This window comes from Crocodylus siamensis, chromosome 8 (assembly GCF_052110815.1).
Source record: "Crocodylus siamensis isolate JL-2025a chromosome 8, ASM5211081v1, whole genome shotgun sequence".
NCBI lineage: Eukaryota > Metazoa > Chordata > Crocodylia > Crocodylidae > Crocodylus > Crocodylus siamensis.
Genome location: NC_143402.1, coordinates 20,785,434 through 20,810,811, shown reverse-complemented (window position 1 = coordinate 20,810,811; position 25,378 = coordinate 20,785,434). Strand labels below are relative to the sequence as shown.

Sequence of the window (25,378 nt, the reverse complement as noted above, 5' to 3'; positions counted from 1 at the left end):
GGGACCGACCACGCTCAGCCAATGAGGAGGCTCCTCGGCGCGGGCCCCGCCTCTCACGCACGGCGGCCCTCTCCTGCCCCGCCCCCTTGGCCCTGGCGGCGCCGCGATGATGAAGGAGGCGGCGGCGGCGGCCGCGGTGGCCGGCTTCCTGGCCAAGCTCTGGGCCCTAGTGGAGGATTCCGGCAGCGATGACGTCATCCGCTGGAGCCAGGTGAGGCGGGGGTTGTGGGGGAGGGGGCGCGGCCGTGGGGAGGGGGGTGCGCGCACAGTTACAGGCCTCGTTCGGCGCGGGCGGAAGTGAGGCCTCGCGGGCGCCGTTCCCCCGCTCCCGCCCCATGGAACGTTCCTGTACCGTATTTTCTGCATGCAGCACCTCCTCTCTTATGTCATGGGCCACTTGATTTTGAGATGGGGCGGAAGGGCCTGCAAAATCCCTGGGATGAGCCGAGGAGCAGCAGGTGGGGAGCCAGGCTTTCTCCCCATGCGCTGCATTGGACGCACTGAACTGTGCTGGGTCCAGCCGCCAGCCACACCCCAGCCCAGCCGCGTGTGCCAGCCCAACGTAGTGCTCGAGCCCTGTCGTCCAGCTGAGGGGCCCCTACGTAGGAGACTTAATTGCCACTGCTCAGGCAGTTCATGCTGTCACTATTCCTCTGCTGCCAATCTGATAGCTCCCGGGGGTCTGGTTTTCTCACATACAATACACTTCTCCAGCCCAAATTTTCTGCAGCTGGTTTTGGTGAAAAAGGTGCAGGCTATACCTGGGGAAATACAGTGCTGTCTGGATGGTGCTTGCACAGGCTTGCAAGCATCTAAGTTCTGGTGGGCAAAATACATGCTGCAGCCAGATCAGACCTGTCAAGAGTGCCGCTACCCAGCCTCGGCCCCAGCCCCTGCCTCATGCTGTCACTGGCCCCAATTTCAGCCCTGGTTCCTGCCCAAGAAGTCGGTGCCCATCACAGGGACTTGTTGGGAGTGTATGGCGGCTCTGCCCTGGGCCCCAGCCCTGCATTGTCTCCAGCCCTGTCCACCCATCCCACTCCCGGATGCCAATCACTCGCCAGCCCATGGCCCCATCCCACCTGCCCAGCCAAGCATGTCTTGTTTGCAGGGGTCTTGGACCAACCGGTCTTCATGGAGACCCTGCCTGCTCCATTTGGCATCCCCAGATAGGATGAATTGTATCCCCCTGCCACGTGGACCCGGCCCCCCTCCCCTCTGCCCCAGCCTGCAGCAGCTCACCAGAACTCCTTCTCTAGCCCAAATAATTGCCCACCCCCTGATCCAGGTAGCGAGGAAGCCTCTCCAGGCACATAGCAGTGTTTGTGTTGATTTGATGGTGATATCTCACCACTACTAAACTCACAGGTGTCGGATTCACCTGATGCCAGATCCAGACCACAGGGCTCCTTGTAGGCTAGATTCAGCCTTGGCAGCAGTGTGGAAGGCAGGGTAGGTATGCACTATTATAGACCAGCAAAATAAGATATAGACAAAGCACAAGCTTTCATGAACCCAAGCAGGGCAAGCACCATGTTGGTCTCGCCTTCACTTGCACACCTGCTGCCAATACCCATATCGAGCAGGGCTTTGTAGCCTCCCATTCTGCAGTAGGCTGCACCTGCTGCTAGCTATGACTGAATTCCTGGTCTTCAGAAGCCCTCTGGGCTCCAGGGAATGGCTCTGTGGTCTGCAACTTGCTAAACCATGTCTAACATTCCTGATTTAGATGTTGTGTAGCACAGTGTGCTCAGCAGTTGGGTGCAGAGTTAAAATGTGTTTAACAATTATTTTTGCAAATAATACTCACTTTTATAACATGGAAATGAAAGGAGTGAGCACTTGTTTCCCTCTTCAGTATTGGACTTTATAATATTCTTTTTAATCTTTATCTTGGCTCCCTGACAACCTTTTGAATCTGCATGTGGATAACATGGAAATGCAAACTCCTAAAACTGGGGTTAGTGCAGATAATATTTAAATCCTATGTCATTTGGACCCCTGCTGAGTGCAGTGATTTGGTGGCTCTTTTTGGCCTTTTGCAGGAAAAAAGACATAGATGAGAAGATGCTTCACCCTTCCAGTATACCTGCACAAGCAGCAGCAGAATGGTTAAAGACCAGCTCACCTCCAACCAATTAAAATTTGGGAATAGAACAAACCTGAAGCTATTTAGCTCACCATTAGAAAGCTATTTTTATTGCTGTGTTTTGCCCTCTGTACTTTCAGTCTCTCTCTCTGAGGTTATCTAGTTATTTATAATGGTGTTTTAGCCATAAGGAATGTTATCAGGAGGAGGAGAACTGTCCCGGGCTGAGTGAGAGAGCCCTCTTGTGGCACAAATTCCAAGCTGTACAGGTTTCCCTCTATTTATCTGGGTTCTTGATATGCAAATTTGCTCTTATGCGATGAGCATGTTTAGAGCCATAATTCGTTATATGTGAGGTAAATTCACTCTTATGCGATCAGCACAGATGGCCCCCCCCCCCCCAAGCAAGTAAGTCTGTGGGGGGAGGGGAAAGGGCCATGGCCCCACTCACGCCATCCCCAGCTGCAGTGGCCCCAGGAGCAGTCGGCGCCAGCTGCCTGCACCAGAGCATGGTGCAGCCCAGTGGCTACAGGGAGCTGGCATCGGCCACCCCCGAGGCAGTACAGCAGGAGCTGAGGTGAGTGGGGACAGCCAGAGCCCTGAGGGGTCCTGGGCATGGTGCAGCCCAGTGGCTGCAGGCAGCTGGTGCCGGCAGTTCCTGGGGCTGCTGCAGCTAGGGCTGGGGCAGGTGCTGTGCTCCGCACCACCCAGGGCTCCACTTGTCCGCATTCATCCCAGGCCATGCTGGAGCAGCCCCAAGAGCAGCCAACACAGGAACATATCCCTATTTCTTACATTATAAAGTAGGTTTGCTTTATGCAAATTTGATTCATGCGACATTTTCCAGGAACTCGCGTGCCACATGAATCGAGGGAAATCTGTACAAGCAAAGCTTTTGTTTTCTGGAAGATACGAGAGGAGTTGAGCTCTGTCATCAGAATGACCTTGAGAGATGTTTTCAAATGGCTAGGCCAGACTTAGTTGTAAGGTGTTTGCAGACCTCCCCTGTCAACTGAAATATTCTTTGTGTATCTTCTCTAGCATTATACTTTTTGCTATTGTACTGGGGAATTCAACTGACACCAAGCTACAAAAAACATTTCAGTGATTTATCAGCCTGGAAGAGGCTCATGTGTAAATAACATGGAAATGTTCCTTTTGGTCTTTAATCTGTTTCTAGAATGGCCAGAACTTCTGCATTCTGGATGAGCAGAGATTTGCGAAGGAGCTTCTTCCTAAATACTTCAAACACAACAACCTCTCAAGCTTCATACGTCAACTCAACATGTGTAAGTATCCATTTTTCTCATACGTTAATACTGCTAAGCTCCCTACTACTTGGGATCACTTGGAATGTGTCTAAAGAAGGAAATAATTGGCTGAAGTTGAGAGCACACTGGGCTTTCATCTCTGAGATCTATATGTGACCTGGCTCACAATTGGTGTCTAGCAGAGAAATTCACCCCAGCCCTAACAGTGTTAATAATTCCCTCATTTTCTAGCATACTGAATTTATGAATGATTTTAAAGGAACAAAGGCCACATGTATACTCCTTCACCTGTTATTTGGAAGATAAAATATTTGTCCATGCTGTTATCTCCATGATTATGTTGAAATGAGATTAGCCACACTGGTAGATCTGGTTGGCTTACATTCCTTGCTAAACTCTTGTTAGTCCTCCTGGTAAATACAGTGCAGTGTTCATTACATAATAGCACCACAAATAATACAGGTTGTACATTCAGCCAAGCAAGCATATCTGTGTGATGTTTTGACACAGGCAAAATTCTGTATGTCCTGTTACATTTGTTTCCGTAGTCTTTTTTTATTCATATGGTTCAAAGGACAAGTGGAGAAGAAAACCGCACAGAATACGTCATAGTGAAATTGTTGATATTCATCATTTGGCATTTCTGATTAGAGTGCAAAATATTTGCAACTCAGCAAGTACTTCCTAGGAAAGAACTTGAGGGAAGCCCCTGACTTACCCCCAATTTGAGCTAAATCCTAATATGTCCAGTTCATTACAAATAAAGGATCCTCCGCTTTCTTTAACCAAAGGAAACTATTTCTGTTTTGAGCCCTTTTAAAGGAAAAGAAGGATATAGAGTACACAGTATGTAGGCCAACAACTTAAATGAATTTGGGTTGGATTGATAGTGGTACTCTCGCTTAATCACTGGAGAATGTTATGAATTTACTGAGGAACAATGTGTCCTTGGCTGAGTAGACTTGTAGACTCAACCCCAGCAGAGTTGATTTACTTCTCATATTAGACACAAGGGATAAGAGGCACAGTTAACCTCTTGGCATTTGTTTGTTGCTCTTAGTGTCAAGTGGTTGAGATTCCAACTCTGAGTGTCAGAGGATTAAAGGAATGAACACATGGTTAAGTATCTTTTAGTGAAACTGGACTTCAACATTTAAAGCCTGTCTATCTCCCTGTGGAAGCATAGTGTGATGCCTTGTATCCAGTTGGGTCTGAGCAGGCTGAGTTCAGTTTTCAGACCCTAATGGTGTCACGATGCAGTGCTCTTAAGATGTTAATTATGTTGGAAACTTTAGTTGAGAGAATTAAGGATTCACATTACCACTTAAAAATGGGTCTTGTAACTTTCTCAGAGTATTTAAAACACTAATAGAAATAGAACATAGTCTCACCATGCTTTTTTTAGATGAGCCATGCTGTTTAATGCCACCTGTCTGCTGAATGATGTGGGAAGAAGGATATGTGTTTCTGTGAATGCAGTTTAAGTTCTACTCACTCGTCATTACATTTCAATTTCTGGTCCCTGGGGGGATACAGGACAAATATGTATTCTGGCATCTAGTTAAGAGGAGTGGAGCAAGAGATCAGAGACCTCAAAATCTCATAGACTTTAGTGCAGCCAGGACTTTACCCATTTTTTTTTTTTTTTAATAAGGCTTACATTTTATTTAACTCCTCTGATTTCTTAGAAATCACTCACATGTAGTCCTTAACCTTCTTTGTTATGTGTGCTGCACAACTAGCCTCCACTTGAGTTTCCTGAGAGTAAGAACTGTGCTAATACTTTGTAGTAGTGCTGGCAATACCACAAGTGTTCAGCAGCAGGCAGAGAACTCTTTACAGCTAAGTGGTTGAATGCTGAGGAAAAGCCCTTGAGGTCCCTTTAAATTCCCATTCTCTAACACTATTCTTGTGTGCTATAGATATTTTAGTCATGCTTGATTTTGTTTTTTTATTGAAGTGCCTGTCGTAAGAGTGAACGTTAACTTGATTTCAGCTATTAGGAGAAATAAATGCACTATTCTTTCACCTCAGATGGATTCAGGAAGGTGATTGCACTGGAGAATGGCATGATTATGGCAGAGAAGAGCTCAGTTATCGAGTTCCAGCATCCTTACTTCAAACAAGGGAAAGCGCACTTACTAGAAAACATCAAACGCAAGGTATAGTGCGCAGTGTGTGTGTGTGTTTGTACATGCATGCACGCATGCATGCATGTCTGGATGTTCATCAAAGGAAGTTGTATATGGAACGAGTAGTTTGCTGGCTGGGTTCAAGGAGTCATGATTTACTTTAGACTAACCCTTGGAACTTTGAGGGCAGGCTGCTCAATGGACCAACCTTGGCTAACAGCTGGTGTCTTGCCTTTTTGATGTCCAGGCCCTGTGCTCATTATCTTGTTTTCACTGCAAGCCTCATTTTCTGCTTCTACAGAGGATGCATGTTGGAAATGTTCGTTCATATTGTTATGTACAGTAATATGGTTCCTAAGAATATTCCATCAGGTGGAGTCTTCTGCCTTGATTGCTTAAGGTCCAGTATCTAGTTAATGCCGGGAACACTTAAACTGAACCATGGAGCAGGCTGGTAAACCTATTTTCCACTGTAGCAAATATGAATAATTCTTGCAGTGAATAAAATGGCTGTCAGCCTTTCCCACTGTTTTACAAGCTGGAGGAGAATCAACATTGTAGTGCCTGCTATAAATTCTGTTTCAGGCTCCCATCATTAATGCAGGCTGGAATTCAGGGCCTTTCTGAGCCAAGGATGTTAGGAAGCATTTTGCTTTCACTTCCCAGGGTCTCTTTCTGGAAGTCAGTTTGTGTGCTGACAAGGAAGCAAGTAGCAGTGCATTTTAGCTGGGGTGCATTGTATGTGTATCTGTTACTGGCATCCTCAACCACACTAGCACAAGATTGTAGTGTAGGGCAAGGCAAGAATTACTGAGTTATTAATCCATCCGTTGTATTTTAAGGTTATGGTAGGAATTACATCCTTGTGGTTTGCATTCTTTGCCATAGTGTATCCTTGCTACTCTCCAAACAGTTGGCTTCTGCATTATATCTTTGTTTTCAGTAAGCAATATAATGTGCCTGAATTTATCTTCAGACTGTGTATTCTAAAGAGGAGATCTCTGCCTCTCCAGTTGAGAGAGAACATCTTGTGTATATTCTGGTGAGACTCTTCTTCAGCGCATTATCAGCTGCAAGAACAGGGCTAGTGGATTGTAAGTGGACCTGTAGAAAGGCCAGATGTCTGCACTGTTGGAATATTGTTGGGAGGAGATCTGAATGAAGGAGGAAGAAAGGCTTCAGCAATGTAAAATGCATGTGACTAGACCCTTAAGTCTGTTGGCTGTTTTGCAGTGACTTAATGGTGATGCCACAGTGGCTGGGTCTTTGTAAATGCCACAGAGTGACTAAACCAAATCTATGATCTCTGTGCTGAAAGGAACTGATGATGTTGCTTTTATTGCTGTTGAGCAACAAGCAGCACTTTGCTTGTGTTTTTGGGTTAAGGCAGACTTTTCTTCAAGGTCTAGGGAGCAGGCTTTCATTTCATCAGTAATGTGAAGACCCTTGAGGACAGAGTATTCTGAATCCATGCTACATTTTCAGTATAACGCCTTGTATTATATTAGGCCTGCCATGATAGCCACTGCTTGTCTTTCTGTGTGGTTTTGGTATGTGTGGGTGGGTGTGTGCGCATGTATGTGGTACTGATAAGGTCCTAATGAAAATCATGAGCAATCTTTAAGTACTTTCACAAACTATTGGGAGTCAAATCAAAGGTGGCTTCTTATAGCACACTAAGCTGTAGCTTTATATTTTAAATCCTTTCTAATCCCATGATGCAGTTGCATGGTGTTCATCTGCAGGCTCAATCTAATTATGTTTTTCCTTATTCAAGCAAAATGTGCAATTGAGTAAGATCCCTAATGCATCTGTGACCTGATCTCATTTTAGGCATCTTCAGTGAGAACAGAGGATCTCAAAGTCTGTACAGAAGATTTGCATAAGGTGCTTTCTGAAGTTCAAGAAATGAGAGAGCAACAAAATAACATGGATGTCAGACTGGCTAATATGAAGAGGTGGATGTGTCTGTTTTTCAGCTTCATCTGTTTATTGGTCTTAGGTTTCTTTTCTTTTTTTTTTTTAAAAAAGCCAGAACCTTAGTTTTACAGCTTGTGTAGGTTTTATTAACAAGACTCTCATGAGACTACATAGTATCATTTCTCCATGAATAATTCCTACTACAGTATTTTGTCTTATTGTTTATGTGGCTCAGTTAACAACTCTGAGACCACAGTTACTAATCTGAAGCCTCTGGACTGTCAGATTCATAATCACTATCAAAAGCTGTGCCAGCCTTTCTACTATAGAGCAAGAAGGATGTTAGCCTTCTTAACACAAAAGTGGGTCAGTTGGAATTGAGAGAAGGTCTGCAAGTTTCTGTTTAAGTGGCCATTGTATGTCCAAGTCTGTTCTTGCAGACCTGTTTATCTGGATGCTGGGTTATTATACTTTTACCTCTGTCAAGAAAGCATCATCAACCAAAGCTCTTTAGGTAATGCCTCTAGATCTCAGATTGGGGAGGACCAGGTGAGAGAGCTTCTGGAAGGGCTGGACGGGTCCAGATGTTCTCCACCCCAGGGTGTTGAGGGAGCTGGCAGGGGTTATTGCAGGGCCCTTGCCATAGCTTTACGAGTGCTCGTGGTGCTCGGGCCAGGTGCCAGATGATTGGAAGATGGCTAACATGGTCCCCATCTTTAAAAAAGGGAGGAGGGAGGACCCGGGCAACTATAGGCCTGTCAGTCTTACCTCAATCCTAGGGAAAGTCTTTGAGAAGATCATCATGGAGCACATCTGCAACGGGCCAGCCTCAGAGATGATGCTCAAGGGCAGACAGCATGGTTTCATTAGGGGCAGGTCATGTCAGGCAAACCTGATTGCCTTTTATGGTCAGGTCACATAAGCATTGGATGCAGGTGTTGCTGTGGATGTAGTCTTTCCGGACTTCAGCAAGGCCTTTGACGCCATCTCCAACCCCATCCTCATTAAAAAATTGGGCGACTGTGGTATTGATGCCTACACAGTCGGATGGATTGCATATTGGCTGAAGGGTAGTACTCGGAGGGTGGTGGTGGACGGGTCATATTCGATCTGGGGGGAAGTGGGCAGTGGAGTCCTCCAGGGCTCGGTCCTTGGGCCTGCGCTGTTCAATTTCTTTACCAGTGATTTGGACAACGGGGTGAAAAGCAACCTGTTTAAATTCACTGATGATACCAAAATTTGGGGTGAGGTGAGCATGCTAGTAAGGAGGGAAAGACTGCAGCAAGACCTAGATAGGTTACAGGGGTGGGCTAGCAAAACCAGGATGCGCTTCAATACTGACAAGTGCAGGGTGCTGCACTTGGGGAGTAGTAACCAGCAGCATATTTATAAGATGGGAAACTCCTTTCTTGAGAGCATGGAAGCAGAAAGGGATCTTGGAGTCATTACTGACTCCAAGATGAACGTGGGCTGACAATGCGAGGTCACAGTTGGCAGGGCTAACCGGACTTTGTCGTGCATCCACAGGTGCATCTCATGTAGGGCCAAGGAGGTGATCCTCCCCCTCTATGCAACACTGGTCAGGCCACAGCTGGAGTACTGTGCCCAGTTCTGTGTGCCCCACTTCAGGAGGGATGTGGACAACATTGAGAGGGTCCAGAGGAGGGCCACCTGCATGATCTGGGGGCAGAAGGGCAGACCCTACAGTGAGAGACTGCGGGACCTGAACCTGTTCAGCCTTCACAAGAGAAGGCTGAGGGAGGACCTGGTGACAGTCTGTAAACTCACTAGTAAGGACCAGAAGGGTTTGGGAGACACTTAGTTTCCCCGAGCGCCCCCGGCATAACAAGGAATAATGGCCGCAAGTTCTTGGAGAGTAGGTTTAGATTAGACATCCGTAAGAACTACTTCACAGTTAGGGTGGCTAGGACCTGGAAACCAACTTCCAAAGGAAGTGGTGCTGGCTCCTACCCTGGGGGTCTTTAAGAGGAGGCTTGATGCCTACCTAGCTGGGATCATTTGAGCCCAGTTTTTTTTCTCCTGCCCAGGCAGGGAGTCAGACTTGAAGATCTACAAGGTCCCTTCTGACCCTACTTCTATTATTCTATTTTTACCCACTCCTAATCATTTTCTGTGTTTCTCTGAAATTTTCATTTGGACTGCATATGGAGGTGGTCTATGCTATATCAAGTCTATTTCTGGACATAAGTTCTCAGCTTTCTTCTAAGAACTTAAGTGACTCTTGAGGCTGTGGATGGACACCTCAGATCAAGCTGAGCAGCAGAGGGTATTAAAATTCTCAGTACAGTTGGTTGAGCCTGGTAGGGGATAGAGTGAGTTTAAGCCAAAATCTGGACTGGTGGGTTTGAGTCACTGATTTCACTTTCCTGAGGAAGGAATGTTTGGTTCTTCAGGCTAATATTGGATTCTGAAAACTGTGGAACTAGAGTGTATCAAGTAAACTCTCTGTTCATCTGCTGTCTTCTGATTTATTCTGCATTGCAGAGAAAATAAGGCCTTGTGGAAGGAAGTGGCAGTTCTAAGGCAGAAGCACAGTCAACAACAGAAGCTGCTGTCTAAGGTACCATTGCAGCATCTTCAGTGCTACCATCCTTATTCCTGCCTCTGTGATACTTCAGGGCATTCTTTGCTTATGTAGAATGGCAAATGACAGAGTTGAACAGGCTCTATTAATACAGTCTTGAAAGCGCATTCACAGTTCTTATTCATCCAGAAGTACTGTAACAAAATTTTGAGAGGAGTGCTAAGAAAGAGCTACAGGAAAAATGACTAAGCAATTTAGGGGTGTGCAAAACAGGCTGTATTTGATTCAGATTCAGCCTGATTCAGGGGACAGTAAATCAGTTAGTTGATTCGGATCACTGTCCTGATTGAATTCGGCGAAATCCGAATCTGAAGATTCAGTGCTGATTTTGGAGAATTGGCAATTTGGCCATAGACACAGCTTTAAATGTTTTTTCTACATACCTCAAGGTACCAGGCATGGCCATGAACGCTGCGCTGGTGGGGTGGATAGAGCATCTCACAGGAGTGCAGGGACACCCCCCCTCACACACCCCCTCACACACCCCCCCCCCCACACACACAGCTTTGTGATCAGCCGCAGGGGGACGCTGGGTGACCCCCAGACCCAGGAGGCACCAGTTGCCGGGTGGGGTGGGACGGTGCCCCATGTGGTCCGCAGTGGACCAGAAGTACTTCTGGTCCTCTCCTGGGGCCACCACAGAGCACACTAGGGAGCCCCCCCATGCTCCCGTGGAACACTTCATCCACCCCAGCATCATAGCATTCATGAGCTGCCTGGTATCTTGAGGTATGTAAAAAAAACTTTTAAAGCTTTGTCTATGTCCAAATCATCAAAACTCTCCAAATTGATTTGAAGGGTTCTGATTCAATTCGGCGAGATTAAAGGGTCTTCTGATTCGATTTGGATTCAGAGATTCAGCCACCGATTGGGCTCAATCAAATCAGCAACCAAAGCTTCACACAGGCCTACTAACTGTGTCTTAAAAAAAAAAAAAAAAAAAAAAAGGTAAAAAAGACAAAGGCTGAATCTCTTGGAGCAAAGACCATCAGACAGCAGGGTGAATCTCTGGTTAATCTGTTTCTTTACTGTGAGGCCTCATAGACCCTGTGTGAGATGGCAATTTGGATATGGCAGGGTTCTGGGTGGTGAGCAGAAAGATGAAATTGTGGGAAAGTAGGATTAGATCTTGGAGATTCAGAGCATACTTAACATTGAAATTAACAAAGCCAATAAGAAATTGTGAAGCTTCAAATATAGGAATCATTTCTGTAAAGCAGCTCCCTTGTCTGCTGTCCTATCCCTGATGATGGTTAATGTTGGGTGTTGGTAGATCAGAGAGGATTGTAGGTCTGGAACAGACCAGCTTGGTCACTGGTGGTGCTGGTAGATGTAAAAAAAACATCCAAAAATGGCACTTTACTTTAAATATGGCCACATTCCCATGCATGCCCAAAAGAGGCAGTGCATTACTTCAACCTGTCTCACCCTGTGTCTGTAAAGATCAAGTGCTTTAGTGGGGCTTTTTTGCTGCTGTTATCTAATAGTTGATTGAATCAGCTTCAGCTAAAAGATCAAAAAAGCCCTGCTGAACTGCTTAATCTTTACAGATGCTGCAGAGCTGGGTTGAAGTAACTCAGGAGCTTCTGGTAAAGCAATTTTTTTTAAATGTCTGCAAGCAGCCTGAGTCCAGTATTCCACAAAGCTTATAAATCTTAAGTTCAGAAGAGAGGGTTAAAAATATTCTTAACTGAGATAATTTAATATGGGGGGGCAAATTCAGGGTTTTTTTTCTTAATATGAAGGCCAGTACAAGTAGGTATTGGCTGCTTTAAATTTACCTACAATTAATCCATCAGTAATTCTATAGCTATGCTTTGTATATCATAGTATTTATCTATGCTTGTACAGAATTGTACTGAGTCAAGTCTGGATATTAGTCTGTGTGCTAATTATATTTTCATCTGTTTTCTCAGATCCTACAATTTATCCTAAGTTTGATGAGAGGAAATTATATTGTGGGAGTGAAGAGGAAAAGGTAACTGTCAGGTGTTTAACAAGTTAATTAAAAAAAGAATTTTCTTAAGTTCAGGCATTTGCACAAATGTTTCTGTTGAAATACTATTAAAGCAGTACATATTTGTAGAGTTCAAGAAAATCACATCAATAAGCTAGTAGAAGTTGCTGATGAAGCACCTGACTTTATTTAGTGGAAGTACAGAGAGAATGCTGACTTTTTTAGTTTAGTGCAATGACTAGAATGTTCAAATTTGGGAGACCTTGTTCTCTTTAAAATTATGAATATAAATTAGATGTGGGAATGAGACCAACTCCGAACATTTTGAAAAACATTGATCGGAAACAATCGGTTCAATTTCCTCTAAACACAGTGTGTATTTTTATACATGCAAGAGCTGGATGCTTTGAAAAGAGCCCGGCGTTGCAACTCTTGCAGTTGTATATAAGCGGCAAAGTGCACATCATTGCTAAGAAAATGGCAGTGGTGCACTTTTGAACTAAAACACATCGGAGGCGCTTTGGTTCAAAAGCACACTGCTGGCATTTTCTACATGCTGACACGCGTTTTGCCACTTACACAAATGCATGCAGTGCAGTTCACCTCAACTCACATATGAAGCAAACTCAATTCTGAAGCGGCAGATCTCTGGTATGGTTTGGGACAGAAAAGTATGTGTATGAATGCCCAACAGTTAATTTTAATAAATCAGTCTTAAATACAAAACACAGTACTTTTTAAAAAATAATACATTCATATGTAAAAAAAGTGTAATAAAACACTTTAAAAACTCATTTTCTGAATATTGAACAGTCTTGGCTAACATCTAAATAGACATAAGTACAAATCAGAAGTATAGAAAAAGCCATCTAATTTAAAAATAAAAATCATTAACTATTCTTAGACATCGTAAAAAAAAATCTTAAGCTGTTTTCTTAAATATACATGTACAGCTAAAAAAACAAATGCTCCAAATTCAGAATGAAAGCTGTATTTATCAAGCAATGAGAGTCTGCTTTTTTTAAAGGTAACTAAAAATGCAAGTACATACCAAAATTTATATCCAAAATTTCCTGTTTGCTGATTTATTTTTCTTAAAAATGGACTGTGAAAAGATGGGGGAGGGAACATCTAGAGTTGTACAATTTAAGTAGAAATGGTATAAAATCACCAAGTTTAAACAAATCCTCACCCCTTCCTAGACCTAGATTTGAAAGTCTTGAAAATCTTAAGATCACTTCTCTCTACCACCTGTGCATGACAGGGTGAACAGAGTATGCACTGAAAGTTTTATCCACTTTCTAGGAGGGCTGGAAAATGACCTACTTGATTGTTCTGTGTCACTTAAATAGCATCCCTGTCTTCACAAAATTAGGTAGTTTCAGCAAGAGCTGCTATTTGTTTGCTGTCTGAAATCAGACATTGCTAAAAATTACGTTATATTTTAACCATGCATTAAAAGTGTATTGTTGTTTCTCAGGTCTTTGACAGATGCTTCAGGTGCTTCACCTTCCAAATACAGCTGTCAATATGTTCGCATACCTGTGGAGAATGGTGAAACAGTAAGTTTTGACAGGGACAGGAGCACTGGGCTAGATGTGCTCATGGGTATACAGTCTAATAAATGATCTTATAAACATGAATATTCTCAGCTGTAGTTAAATACTTTAGAATCTGATTTGCAAAGGGTTAAACCAGGGGTGTCAAATGCACAGCCTGTAGAGCCCCACCATCCAACCCCTGTCACTGCCCTTGGGTTTGAGCAGATCCGTATGGGACGCAGGGCCAGTCTGCAGGCTGGATGTAGCCAGCACACCCACTCACAGGCACCATGTGTAGTGTGGGTCTTGGACTAGCTGGAACAGGCATCATGTGGCCATTATCTGGCCTGGGCAGCCACCATATGCAGCACAGCTGCTGCTCTGGCCGGACTGCTGTAAGCGGCACCACTTCCAACTGCTCCAGTCACATGCAGCACAGATTTCAGACTAGCTGCAGCAGCTGCTGGACAGGTATGGAGGTGAGCAGGAGAGGGAGGGGAAAAAGGGAGGAAGTGGGAGTCAGTGGGCCTGATCAGGCCTGTAGACTAATCCCATACCACTCATCTGGCTCAGGAGCTGGATAAGTTTAACACCCCTGAGTTAAACCGTTTATATGTCTCCAAAACTATGGAAATAGAAAAATCTGAATGGGGAAATAAACATTGCAGTAAGAATGAAGACCTGGCACTGAATAGGCCAGATCACTGATTTCTTTTTGTATTGTTTTCTCTACCAAGCAGGTGGCTATTTCTGGACATACCTCAGACGGTGAGGATGATAACGGTAAGGGCATCATCATTCGAGATATCACCAACACTCTGGACAGTGCCACAGAAGGGATGCTTGCGGTAGTGCACACGAGTGGAAATGATGGGTATGAATGAAAACATAAGATGGTTTGCACCTAAGTCCTGTGTAACATTTGTGTTTATTTCTTGAACATAAAAATGGAATAGCCCATCTCAGTTTTCAAATATATCTATGTACTCCCAGGTTAATGTGTTAAAGAATCAGCTTTCTGGTGCGTCACAGAAGCCTTTTTTTAGCAACAGCCTTAGAGCTTTTTCTTTCTTTCTTGAATGCAGATAGCTTCATTTTGAATCCGAAGTTCAAACCTTGAATTTAATTCAGTCTAATCATTTGCTCACTTAATAATTAAGAACATATAATTAAGAACATGCTGAAGCATTTGGCAAAATAAGGAGATATGGCACATTAGTACTGTGTTAATAGCAGTTAGCTGATCATGTTATGCATAACAAAATGTTTAAAGGGAAGAAACTCTTGTGCATTCAGCTTCAGACCCTGGTAGAATGTCTGGGAGGAGCAATAAAAGAAACAAGTAAGAGTGTCATACCACAATGAAAGAGAGGCTTCAGAGCCTGCATCATATTAGCCCAAATGAACTAAAAACTCTATAGCCTGACAAATATTTACAAAATGCAGCAAAGCGTAAGCTATTGGAAACTAAGAAAGAAGGAAACCAGCATTTCTTGTTCATTTTAGTTAGTGTCAGGAAAAGGAAGTTGGTCCCCGGTGAAAACAGTCTGTGACTAAACTAAGTGTTATGTAAAGCCTGGATTCTGCAAACCTGCCTGTGTCCCCTACCCTGGAGAGCTGCTGTTAATATCCAATGCCAAATTTATGACCCTGCCTCAGGTCTTGGGAATCCCAAGGGTCTAACTACCATGTTCCCCAATTTTTTTTGGAGGAGGAGGACATGTGAGTCACTACTGTTTCCCCACCTTCAGACGCTTCCATTTTGGCAAAGTAGAATTTTCTGCTGAACTGATTCTTTGTCTATGATGAAAGCGTTTTCTGTGTTTTTGTAATCTCTTACAAAGAAACCAGATTCTTTGTGAATTCACAGGACTTGGTTTTAAATCAGAAAAGGCATTGACATTTGAAATATTAAACCTACAGTAAGACGTGCTGCAGAAGCTGAGCTATTCTAAGTTTCATTTTATTATGCACTGTATTTCCCAGAGAGACCCAAGCAGTTCAACAGTCAGACTCAACTGTCCAGGAAGCATCACCATCTGTTGAGTTCGATCCTGTGGAACCACATTATCCAGTTCAGGTCATTGACAATGGCAGCAAATCTTGTGAAATAGAAAAGGATGTGGTAGAGTTGTATGCTCCACAGACTAATTCTCCAGAAGACCCTGCATCCATGATAGAGTCTATCTTGAATGAGAGCAGCTCTGCAACCCAAAATGATAGTCTGTTGGACAGGTATGGAATACGGTGTTAACAATTTTGATACATGCTTGTATTCTTATCGTTTGTGTTGATTTTTTTTTTTTTTATAAAGGCATCTGTTACAGAGTCCTAGAGGTTTGTAGATAATGGGATATGATAATATTTCCTCCGTTTCCTTCCTTAAACATAACTTCAAAAATTTGAAATTTTTTTGGAAAAGGGCTGAATCTTGTACCATGCACTCAAGCCCAACAAACTGTGCCTGCTGAACAGATGGAGCAGATGTCTAGCTGAGGGTCATTCTGTAAAGATGTTGAAATTGAAAGATTCCGTCTTGTGGGAGGTGGGGTAGTTTCTGACTGTCAGGACTCATACTGTATATAAGAAGGCTTTAAAAAAGAAATCACCGTCTTGATGTGCACCCAACAGGAACTGGGAAGCCAGTGAAGGTGATTTAAAAAAAAAAAATCATGTAATAGTGCCAGCTGCTGGAACTATTTGCACAAGTGCTGGTTCTAAGGGTCCTTTACCAGTTGTTCCCTGTAGTGCTTGATGTAAGCGAAATGACTAATTAGAGAGCCATGAGCAGCATTGGTCAGTTCTGGATCGGCAAGTTGGCTATGAATGCTTTAGCACCGGTGGCTGAAAACAAGCCTCTGCTTTATGTTTAGTAAGCAGTGAAACAAGTGCCCTTATATTGCCGCTTTTGCTTCAAATCTTGAGTATAGGAGTCCTACATACCTGGTCATACATACATTCCTTTTCAAGCCCCTAGCATCCATTCCATCTTGCCGTGCTTAAATTTCAGCCCAAACTCCTCTAAGCCCATTATCAGCCAAGTTTTACATGGCAAGAATGCCTTTTTACCTCTGCTTTTAATGGAAATTTACCTCTACTTTTAATGGAAAATTAGCCATGCTTATGCCATTGGGGTCCTGACAGTATCTTATTCTCTCTCCCACTTTCCTTCTCTCATACATACTGGAATAGAAATCTAATATGAAAGAGACATCTGATGGAAAAAGTAATTTTCCAGAATACCAGTGTCAAATCTAAGTTCCCACCTGTTCCAGGGTACCTGTTAAGTCTCACTGCCCTGTTCAGTGTGCGTTTCGTAAGATAGGACCACATAGTGCTGGACACTGAATTGTGGGGTGGGAGACCAGGAGACTTTTGTGTAGCTAACAAGAATCTGTTCTAGGTCCTGACTACCCTTATTGTATGGAGGTCTGTTTTTTTCCCCACAGCTATAATGAATACTTGGCAACTAGCTCATCTGCTAGAATTCTTTCTACCTTGCTCTGTAGTTGGCATATGGTTGCATTTTGTATTAATTTTTTTTTTCCAGGGAAGAGATTCAGGATTTCCTGAATTGTATTGATGCCAGCCTTGAGGAGCTCCAAGCAATGCTGTCTGGGAAGAAATTTAATTTTGGCTCTGAATCATATAGCGATGTAAGTGTCCATTTCCATCTGTGGACTTTTTTAACTTAATTAGACTTAATGCAGGCTCTTAGCTTTCGTTTGTTTCTTGGCTGTAGAAAAATAATAGAATAGCTCTTCTCCAAAGACCACAACAAGTCAAAATGTCTTTTGACACTGGAAATCTCTGGTTTTATCTTATGAATCTAAGTGTAGGTATTTCCTAATGTGATTCACTTCAGCACCCTGGAAAGGATCTTATGGCACTCCAGAGAAACACAGCACTCTTAAGTATCACTGATATACTGGGCGCATCTATGTGTGCTGTATGGCAATGCTACGGCAATGTAGCAATCATGCAGGTCTACACGTAATCGCCAGCTACATCACTGTAGAGTTGTGCTCCCTGGATATAACGCAGTGCTACGACAACATAGTGTCAACATCTACCCGTGTGCATAGTCCAGTAATTGCCTGTACTGCGCTGTGCTTTAGTACTTCCAAAAGGAAGTACTAAAGCATGGTGCCATATAGTAACTTATAAAAGCACCTACTATGTATCGTATTTTTCTCTGCTTTCCGTATATTGGGAAGGGTAGTGTTTGTTTATAATGGGTGTATTTAAGATTAGGGGCTGATAGGAGATTAGTGCTGCTGATAGAAGTGAAAAAAAGGTCTTACCTTCTAGGCTTGTGAAGAAAAATTTCTAAATGCTTCTAGATTTTTAAGCTGGAAGGCTCTACAATAAAGTAAATACAATTTAGTGTGACACACAGGGGTGTCCTGCTATAGCCAAGGATGCTCTTTGCAGTGTGAACTCTCCCTTCTCTCTTCTGTGATCCTACATAGTCCCATGATTTTCTGTGAAGACATCTCACATCCTGTCCCTTTTCTTCAGACCCGCAATCCAGAGCTTCTAGGCTTGGATGCGAATTTGATGGATGCTTCCTCCAGTGCAGAGAATGTAAGTGGTGGGAAAGGCTGATGAGGTGATGAACAAAAGGGATGAATCTTAGCTGACTGGCAGTTAATAAGGCGTTTTATACATTTGTTTTTTCCTTTGGTGGAAAGGCACAAATAAAACTACTTGAGGCATAAAATGAAAGCATTGCTCTAATTGGTTTCACTATGCCGAGTGAGTAACGATTAGAAATGATGAAAACCATGAACTTGAAATCAAACCAGATCTGGTTTTTAAATTCTCAGGTGTTTGCATTCTGCATAAGCACTTTGTAATTAATGCCTGTTATATGCCTTGTTAATGTACTTTATTTGAAAAATGTTGCGCTTCTACTTATTAGGCCTGTGTGAAATGGCTAGTATTTGCTTCAGATTTGGATTCAGCCAGTTGTGGGGACAGTGATTCAGTTCAGTGATTTGAATTACTGTCTTGAATTGATTCGGCTGAATCAGATTTGGAGATTTGGCATCACACAGGCTCCATCCCCTGCCCAGCCCTAGCTCCTGGCTCTTTTGAAGGAAAAAAAAAAAAAGTCCTCATTCACTGGCTGCTGCTAGGCAAGGGAGCAATCCCCACTGCCCCCCTACTGTCCCATAATGCATGATGGGCTCTGCCAGGAGCCCCCTGGTCCCTGCCTGCTCTCCCAGCCCCCTCCCCATGGCTGCTGCATCCACCCCAGCTCCCAGCCCTTTTAAAAAAAAAAACAAAATCCCTTATTCACTGGCTCTTGCCAGGCAGGGGGCAATCCTTGCTGCCCCATGCTGTGTGGAGGGGGGCTTTGTCACAAGCCCCAAGAAACTCCAAGGCCACTGTAACAGCTGTTGAGTTTGGGGGGGGGGATTTGTTTTTTTTTTTGTTTTTTTAAAGGGCTGGGAGCTGAGGTGGGCGGGGCAGCCATGGGGGGGCTGGGAGAGTGGGCAAAGGTTGGGGGGGCTCATGACAGAGCCCCGCACGCAGCAGGGGGCAACAGGGCTCACCCCTCTGACTAGCAGCAGCCTGTGAGTGGGGGCTTTTTTTTAAACAACTGAGAGCTGCAGCTAAGCAGGACAACCATGGCAGGGCTGGGGGAGCGGGCGGGGGTCGGGGGATGCTAAGGGGGTTTTGGGGAGCAGGGATGGGGCCTGGCAGGGGTCCTGCCCATGGTCCCCCTCTCTGCTCCTCCAGCCTCCTGCCCCTTACTTACTGGCATGGCAGCTCCCTGCTGCAGCAGGCCAGAGACTGCCCAAATCACTGAAGCTCTCTGAAACTTTTCTGAATTGATTTGGAGATTAGTCCCTGATTCAGTTCAGATTTGGAGATTCAGGGGCTGAATCGGGCCATATCTCCTCCTAATTAGCATCCAAAGCTTCGCGCAGCCCTGCTATTTATGCCTTCATTTTGCCATGTGTAACATTTAATTTCTGAATGCAGCTGGGGAAATATTGGAGTAGGGGAGCCTATTTACAAATACGTTACTGTGGAATAGAAAGGAATTCCAAAAATCAATCAGTCATCTCTGGAAGACAAGGTTCTTTGGGTAAATCCAATATCTTTTATTAGACCAACTCAAATAGTCAGAAAAATTCTTCTTTAGCAATCTTTCAGGCACAAGCACCCTTCATCGGGCTGAGGAGGCGTCACTTTCTCAGCCTGATGAGAAGGGTTTTTTTACCCGAAAACTTCCTAAGAATATTTTTTCCAACTATTTGAGTTGGTTTAATAAACGATATTGGATTTACCCAAAGAACCTTGTCTGCCTATGTCTTTAGACCAGCCTGGCTACAGCCTACACCCCTCATTCATCTGTGTGCGCTGGACAGTATTTTATATTCCTAGCTCTCAGCTCATTGGTGATAATGAAGCTAAAAAAAAGTCCCAACATATGTTAAGAACTCTGAAACCAAATGAATGGCAAGTATTTAACCACAGTTCATTGGCTTGGGTTTTTGTACTTTGATTATTCTCAAGCTGTCTTGCATTGAAGAACCTGTGGGACTGGTCAGCTTTTGAAACAAGATCACTTTTTTTAACATCTGGTTAGCGTGGGTGTGAGCAAACTGAGGGGAATAAGACAAATATTTGCTGAAAAACTTTATGCTATGTCTTCACAGTGACCAGAAAACCCCAATAAAGTTTTGTTTTTTTTTTAATCATATGCATCTTCCCAGTATATTTCTGAGGGGAAAGACCTGCCATGTGTGCATGGTTTTGTTAGACTAGTTCTTAAATTTCCTTTTCTGCTGTGACAACTTGGGTGAATATGGATTCTCATTATACAAACTTTTAAAAAGAACCCTTTTGTTTTTCAGACAGACTTCTTTGCCAGTTTGTTTTGGATCAAATAACTTGGAGTAAAATGTTGGCAGCGTTTGTCAGCTGGATTTAACTTTCAAATATTACTTAAAACATTTCTATCATGGGCCATCATACTGAATAACAGAGCTTCTTGTTTTAGGATGAAATAAATCTGTATGGGGGAATGTTTTTTTTTTTACAAAGCAGATTCTTCCAAAATTGGATGAGGAATGTTTTCATCCATATAGCACCAATCCTATCTGATTTTCTCCCCCCCCCTCCCCCGCTCCCCTCCCTATGCCCTCATTGGCAGCAAATAGACTTCTTTTGGGGCATGAAAACCTGCTTTCATTTTATTTGGATTGATGAGAGCTTACAGGGAGAGGAAGTATATATGGGTTTTGATTAATGATGTGAGTGCTTGTCCTCTCCTTTATGTCCTCCTCATTTAACTTGCTAATTAAAAAACTACTATACATGATGCTTTACTATGTATTTTCTTCCCCTTTAGCTTGAGAAATTGCCCAACAGCACCGAAGAGCTAGCAGCAACTGAGGGGGAAATGTCAGGAAACAAAGGTGGGCAGCAGACAAATCCTGGGCAAATCAGTGTGTAGCTTTCTTAGTGTGCATTACATCTATATTTGTGAGCCAATCCATTCCATGGTTAAGGGTTTTGTAGGGGAGTGGGTTGATGGCTTGTAGGAATTTATAGACTAAACTGAATCTCTTGAGGGTTCAAGGTAGCACCATTTTCTTGGATTCTGGATTTCATCATTGCCTTTTCCCATCTGCTGTGGCCACATGCTAATCCACCTTGGTGTTATTGGAGAGGAGGCCAGCTGCCATTCTTAATGGAAGTGGGGCTCAGGTTACAGCTTTGAAGAATACATTACTCCATCCATGCCTGTAATGGAACGTGGTTAGTACATGCTCCCAGCCTAAAGAACTGCCTTGGTCTCTGCCTTAACTTAATAGGAAAGGCAGGGGAACTTCAAATACACAATGAGAGAGAAATGGAAAGCCTCACAAAAGGAGGAATGTTGGGGAGAAGGATGAATCTTGATTAAATGAAAAATGAGAGTTGCTCCATGCAGAGGGTGCAGCCTGGCAGCAGGTATGAAGTTGAAAGGAGTGCAGCAGGGGCAGATGGTGGGAAGGTGACAAGATTCAGGTGAAAGAGAACAGAGGAAGAGAAAACTTCCTTTAATTCACTACCTTCAAGGCCTAGCATGTCTTCAGATTTGAAGATTTGAGGACAGACAGCCACTTACAGGGTTGAAGAAACAGAAAATGACATAATGTGTTTGAACCAATGAGTTTTAAAATTTAACAGCAACTGTGGAGAATAGCAAGGGAGACCATCTAAATAATGTAACAATAGCCAGCAGGCAGGTTAGACTCCAATGCATGCATTACACTCAGTGGTTGCATCTACACATGCTTTACTGCGCAGTAGCCTGGTTTGCTACAAAGTAAAGCGTCACAGTCTACATATGTGACACTATTAGACTGTGGGACACTGAACACGACTGTAAGATAGCACTGTCAGGGACAGTATTATCTTATGGTGGAGTAATTAACTGTGCCTAAACACACATGTGGATGCTGACTGGGCATAAATTGCACCTAGTCAGCGCAAGCAGCAGGTAGCCAGACTCCTGCCTGGTGCATAGCCACATGGTTCTGCACTTTGGGCATCCTTGTGCCCCAGCCATCCCTGACACCAGAGCCCAGAGTTGACCCCATGTGTCCCCTGCCAGCCCAACCCTGCTCTGCCCCAGCTTCAATTGTTGCTAGCCTGGGGGCACATGGGGCGCACATGTACATTGCTCCCAGGCGTGGTGTCTATTCGTTCACTGTAATCACATGTGTTGATGCACCCGGTGATTATCGTCAGGCTGAAGACAGTCTGCCACATCCTACTTCATGCAAGCTTTAATTGTAGTCCTTGGATCCTCTTGGTTGTTGCCCAAAATTTGGTCGTGCTGGTCTGTTTTTTTTGTTTGTTTGTTTTTTTCCCCCCAAGTAAAGAACTTATCAAGTAATTCCTTTCATTCCTTTTGGATAAGATCTTACTCTTGCACCTCTTATCAATCTTACTGGTTTTGATTTTGTTGTCTTTTTTTCAACAGACATGCAGGTGATACAGTACAGGGGCAATCCTTTGCTTTCGTTTCTCGAAGAATTGCCTTCAATCGAAAGTTCAGGAAAGATGGAGGATCCTAAAGATCTCCTTCTGACCCCATTGGAGGAGAAACCCATGATTTCTCTTTCCTCAAGTAGCGAAATAGCCTCCTCAGTGGCAGCTCCAGCAAACCAAGCTGAGCCTCCAGATATACTGGGAATGGGCGACCAGCCCTTGCTCTCAGAAGATGCAAATGGAGAGTATAAACTGTTCCCACTCTTACTCCTCAGTCCTGTTGCTAACTTTATAGAAGAGGCCTCAGAGATAGAAACTACTTGAACTTGGAAAAACCTTCCTAAACTCAGCTTCCTAAACTGGCATAAAATGTGCAGAAATAATACAAGAATCAGCAAGAAGCTTTGTCACCCTCTTCTACTCCCCCTCCCAGCATCCTCCTGGGCCTAGTAGTCTACAAAAACATTGGAAGGACTTTATTCCTGCAATCCAGGAAGAAAGATGGAAGCAAGCTTAAGACAAGAGCTGCACAACACTGAAGGTACCAGAGGGAGATGATCAAACTCCATATAAATACAACTTTTTTTATACAATGATTTCATTGCAAGAAAGAATCTGTTTGTATTCCATTGTAAAGATTAGCAATTTTTAGCTGGCCAGTAACACAGTATGGAGTATTGTAACCTGGCCTATGCTATTTTCAGAGCCTATTTCATTAGGGGACTTGTCTACTAAGCCGGGAGATGCTTCTTTTATTAAGTCTGGATTGGATTGTTTGCTTCTGTCTAGGGCACTTTTTCCTACTCCTAGATTTGCTCCTGGGCTTTTTAATATAGACAACACTTTTTTTTCCTATGGAAAACGGTATTTTTTAACATGGTGTATTACTTTAGGGCATGCTGATGGCTGTTCATTGCTACAGTTATAAGTGTTTTGTTGGTTCTGCACTTTACCTAAAGCTTATTTCTCATGCACACTGCATGAAGAGTTCTCTGGCATAACTTGCATATAAGTGACCTGCATGTATGTTCTCCTTAAGCAAGGATTTTACCAGTCTGGGAGACGCTGGACAAAATCCAGCAACTGTCCTTGCTATGCAAAAAGCGTGCTTTTTTGCAAGACACGTGTTTTTATGCCCCTTGCAGCTCACTTTGACGAACTAGAAACAGCTGCACAATGTTGATCTGTGTTATCATAGAACATCTCAACGTTCCTCTCTTCTACTCGCAATATCTTCTTGTTCACATGGTGCTCTGAAACACTGGGCCCGATTTTGCACTCTGCCTTAGCCAAAGAACACCCTGTGGTGAAACTGGCAAATTCTTGGAACCACTTCCTGCTCCATTATTTAAAAAAGAAAAAAAGGCTTATCCTATAAAATCGCTTTCATCTGAGCACACAAACAGCATTTCTGTACTACGTGGCAAGTTGTTATCCCTAAGCAACTCTGGAAAGTCAGTGTGTATTAGTGCCATAACATGTTAGGACTGGATTTGATGCGCAGTCCTATAGTTAGGCTTGTAATATCCTACACTTGGAGCTTGTGATGCAGAGTAATAGTGAGTTCATTGCAGGAACTGAGCAAAGACTTACTTCTGTAATATTACAGAATTACCAATTTCACCCACAGGATTGCTATGAAATATTCTTATTTCATCTTAAACTGTCAAGAAGCCAGGTCACCTTAATTAAAACATGGAACGGCTAGCAAGACTAACTTGACTAGGTGCAAAATGAATCTATCTGGAACAATGCAAGTTACATGTTGGGTGTGTGGGGAACCTTGTTTATGTTCGTTTTGTTGCTGGGTCTTTGAGTTAACGAGAAAAGCGGTGTTCCTAGCGTGTGTTGTGCATATGCTTATGCTCAGTGTTGCTGAGTTAATTATTTCAGTATTTTTGTAATGTGTCCTTTACTTATATTCTTTTTCATGTTTTTATATTTTTAATTGCTGTCTCTTTAAATATGCAGTGTCCCGGGCAGGTTTGTTGTTTTTTAAGGGAGAGTGAAACGGTCTACAGCCTTTTTGTTGAACTTTAGAAGCAGGTGGGTGGGGGAAGGAGTATATGTGCGTGTTGTAGCTTCATGCTATTTTTTTTTGTAATACATTAATTTGGTCTGCAGGCAATGCAGCATAGACCAGATTTTTCTGGTGCTGTTTCAAACCAATTCCAAATGACACAAATCAGGAAGTGTCTGGTCTTGTATCATTTCTGCTCTAAGCAAGGTTGATTTTAAATAGCTGCACTTTCTGCTACTGTCTTTATTTTTTATTTTTTCCCCTTTTTGGTGAGGTGCTGTTTTCTTTCATTTTTTTTCTGGACTAATTAGCTGAACCTAGCCTCTTTCCACATCACTGAAAACATTTTTTTTTTTTTTTGTCTTGGGTAGGTTTCCTCCACCCCTTCCCCCTCTTTTTAAGAACATGCTTATCAAATTAGAACACCTACGTTAAAAAGGGAATGGAAACTGCTGATGATGTTTTGTTCATGGTCATGTTTTGGAAATGTATATGCTTCCTGACATCAGCATATTCTAGATGGGAGGTTGGGCAATGAGGAGGCACACACATTGAAGTAATTAAATTCCAGAATTGTACAATCAGCACTGCTTGTCTCGTCTTTTATTGTGTGTCATCATCATGCATCTGTTGCATGATTTCTCAAGGGGGTGCATCAAGCCCATCAGTAGCAAGAGAAGGCTCCCTCTACAGTATTGCTGAAGTGCCAAGACTTCTGAAGGATGTGCTACTGAAATAGCGGTCAGCAACACATAACATAAAAGGAGATGGTGCGCGAGATGGTTCTTGTCCTGAATGAGTATGCCAAAGAATCAAAAAACTGGGGAAAGGATGCTGTATCTT

The 25,378-nt window shown here is 43.4% G+C and overlaps 2 protein-coding genes across 3 annotated transcripts in view; one reads left to right on the top strand and one right to left on the bottom strand.

Moving 5' to 3' along the window:
* Positions 1–1,194, bottom strand: part of HEPH (hephaestin) — a 37,500-nt gene extending 36,306 nt beyond the window's left edge. Inside the window, exon 1 of the mRNA XM_090059543.1 lies at positions 353–1,194. The gene's annotated coding sequence lies outside the window, so the exon portion shown is untranslated. The remainder of the gene's footprint in view (positions 1–352) is intronic.
* Positions 57–25,119, top strand: LOC149858181 (heat shock factor protein 3-like). Of its 2 annotated transcripts, none has more exons than XM_090059542.1 (13): positions 57–211; positions 3,270–3,378; positions 5,395–5,522; positions 7,326–7,450; positions 9,918–9,993; positions 11,934–11,995; positions 13,455–13,536; positions 14,256–14,389; positions 15,502–15,750; positions 17,066–17,171; positions 18,037–18,102; positions 20,885–20,951; positions 22,508–25,119. In XM_090059542.1, exons 1-13 carry the CDS (start codon positions 107–109, stop codon positions 22,837–22,839), a joined length of 1,641 nt encoding a protein of 546 aa, XP_089915668.1. In that variant the 5' UTR covers positions 57–106; the 3' UTR covers positions 22,840–25,119. The 2 variants fall into 2 exon arrangements, with proteins under 2 accessions (XP_089915668.1, XP_089915667.1); XM_090059541.1 differs by having other exon boundaries at positions 14,253–14,389.
* Positions 25,120–25,378: the final 259 nt, after the last annotated feature.

Bases quoted from the DNA above. Each gene is read 5' to 3' on its own strand.
- LOC149858181 (XM_090059541.1), top strand. From the start codon at position 107: ATGATGAAGGAGGCGGCGGCGGCGGCCGCGGTGGCCGGCTTCCTGGCC. The intron at 5,523-7,325 runs GTATAGTGCGCA...ATCTCATTTTAG, and splicing joins TAGAAAACATCAAACGCAAG to GCATCTTCAGTGAGAACAGA. The intron at 15,751-17,065 runs GTATGGAATACG...TTTTTTTTCCAG, and splicing joins AATGATAGTCTGTTGGACAG to GGAAGAGATTCAGGATTTCC.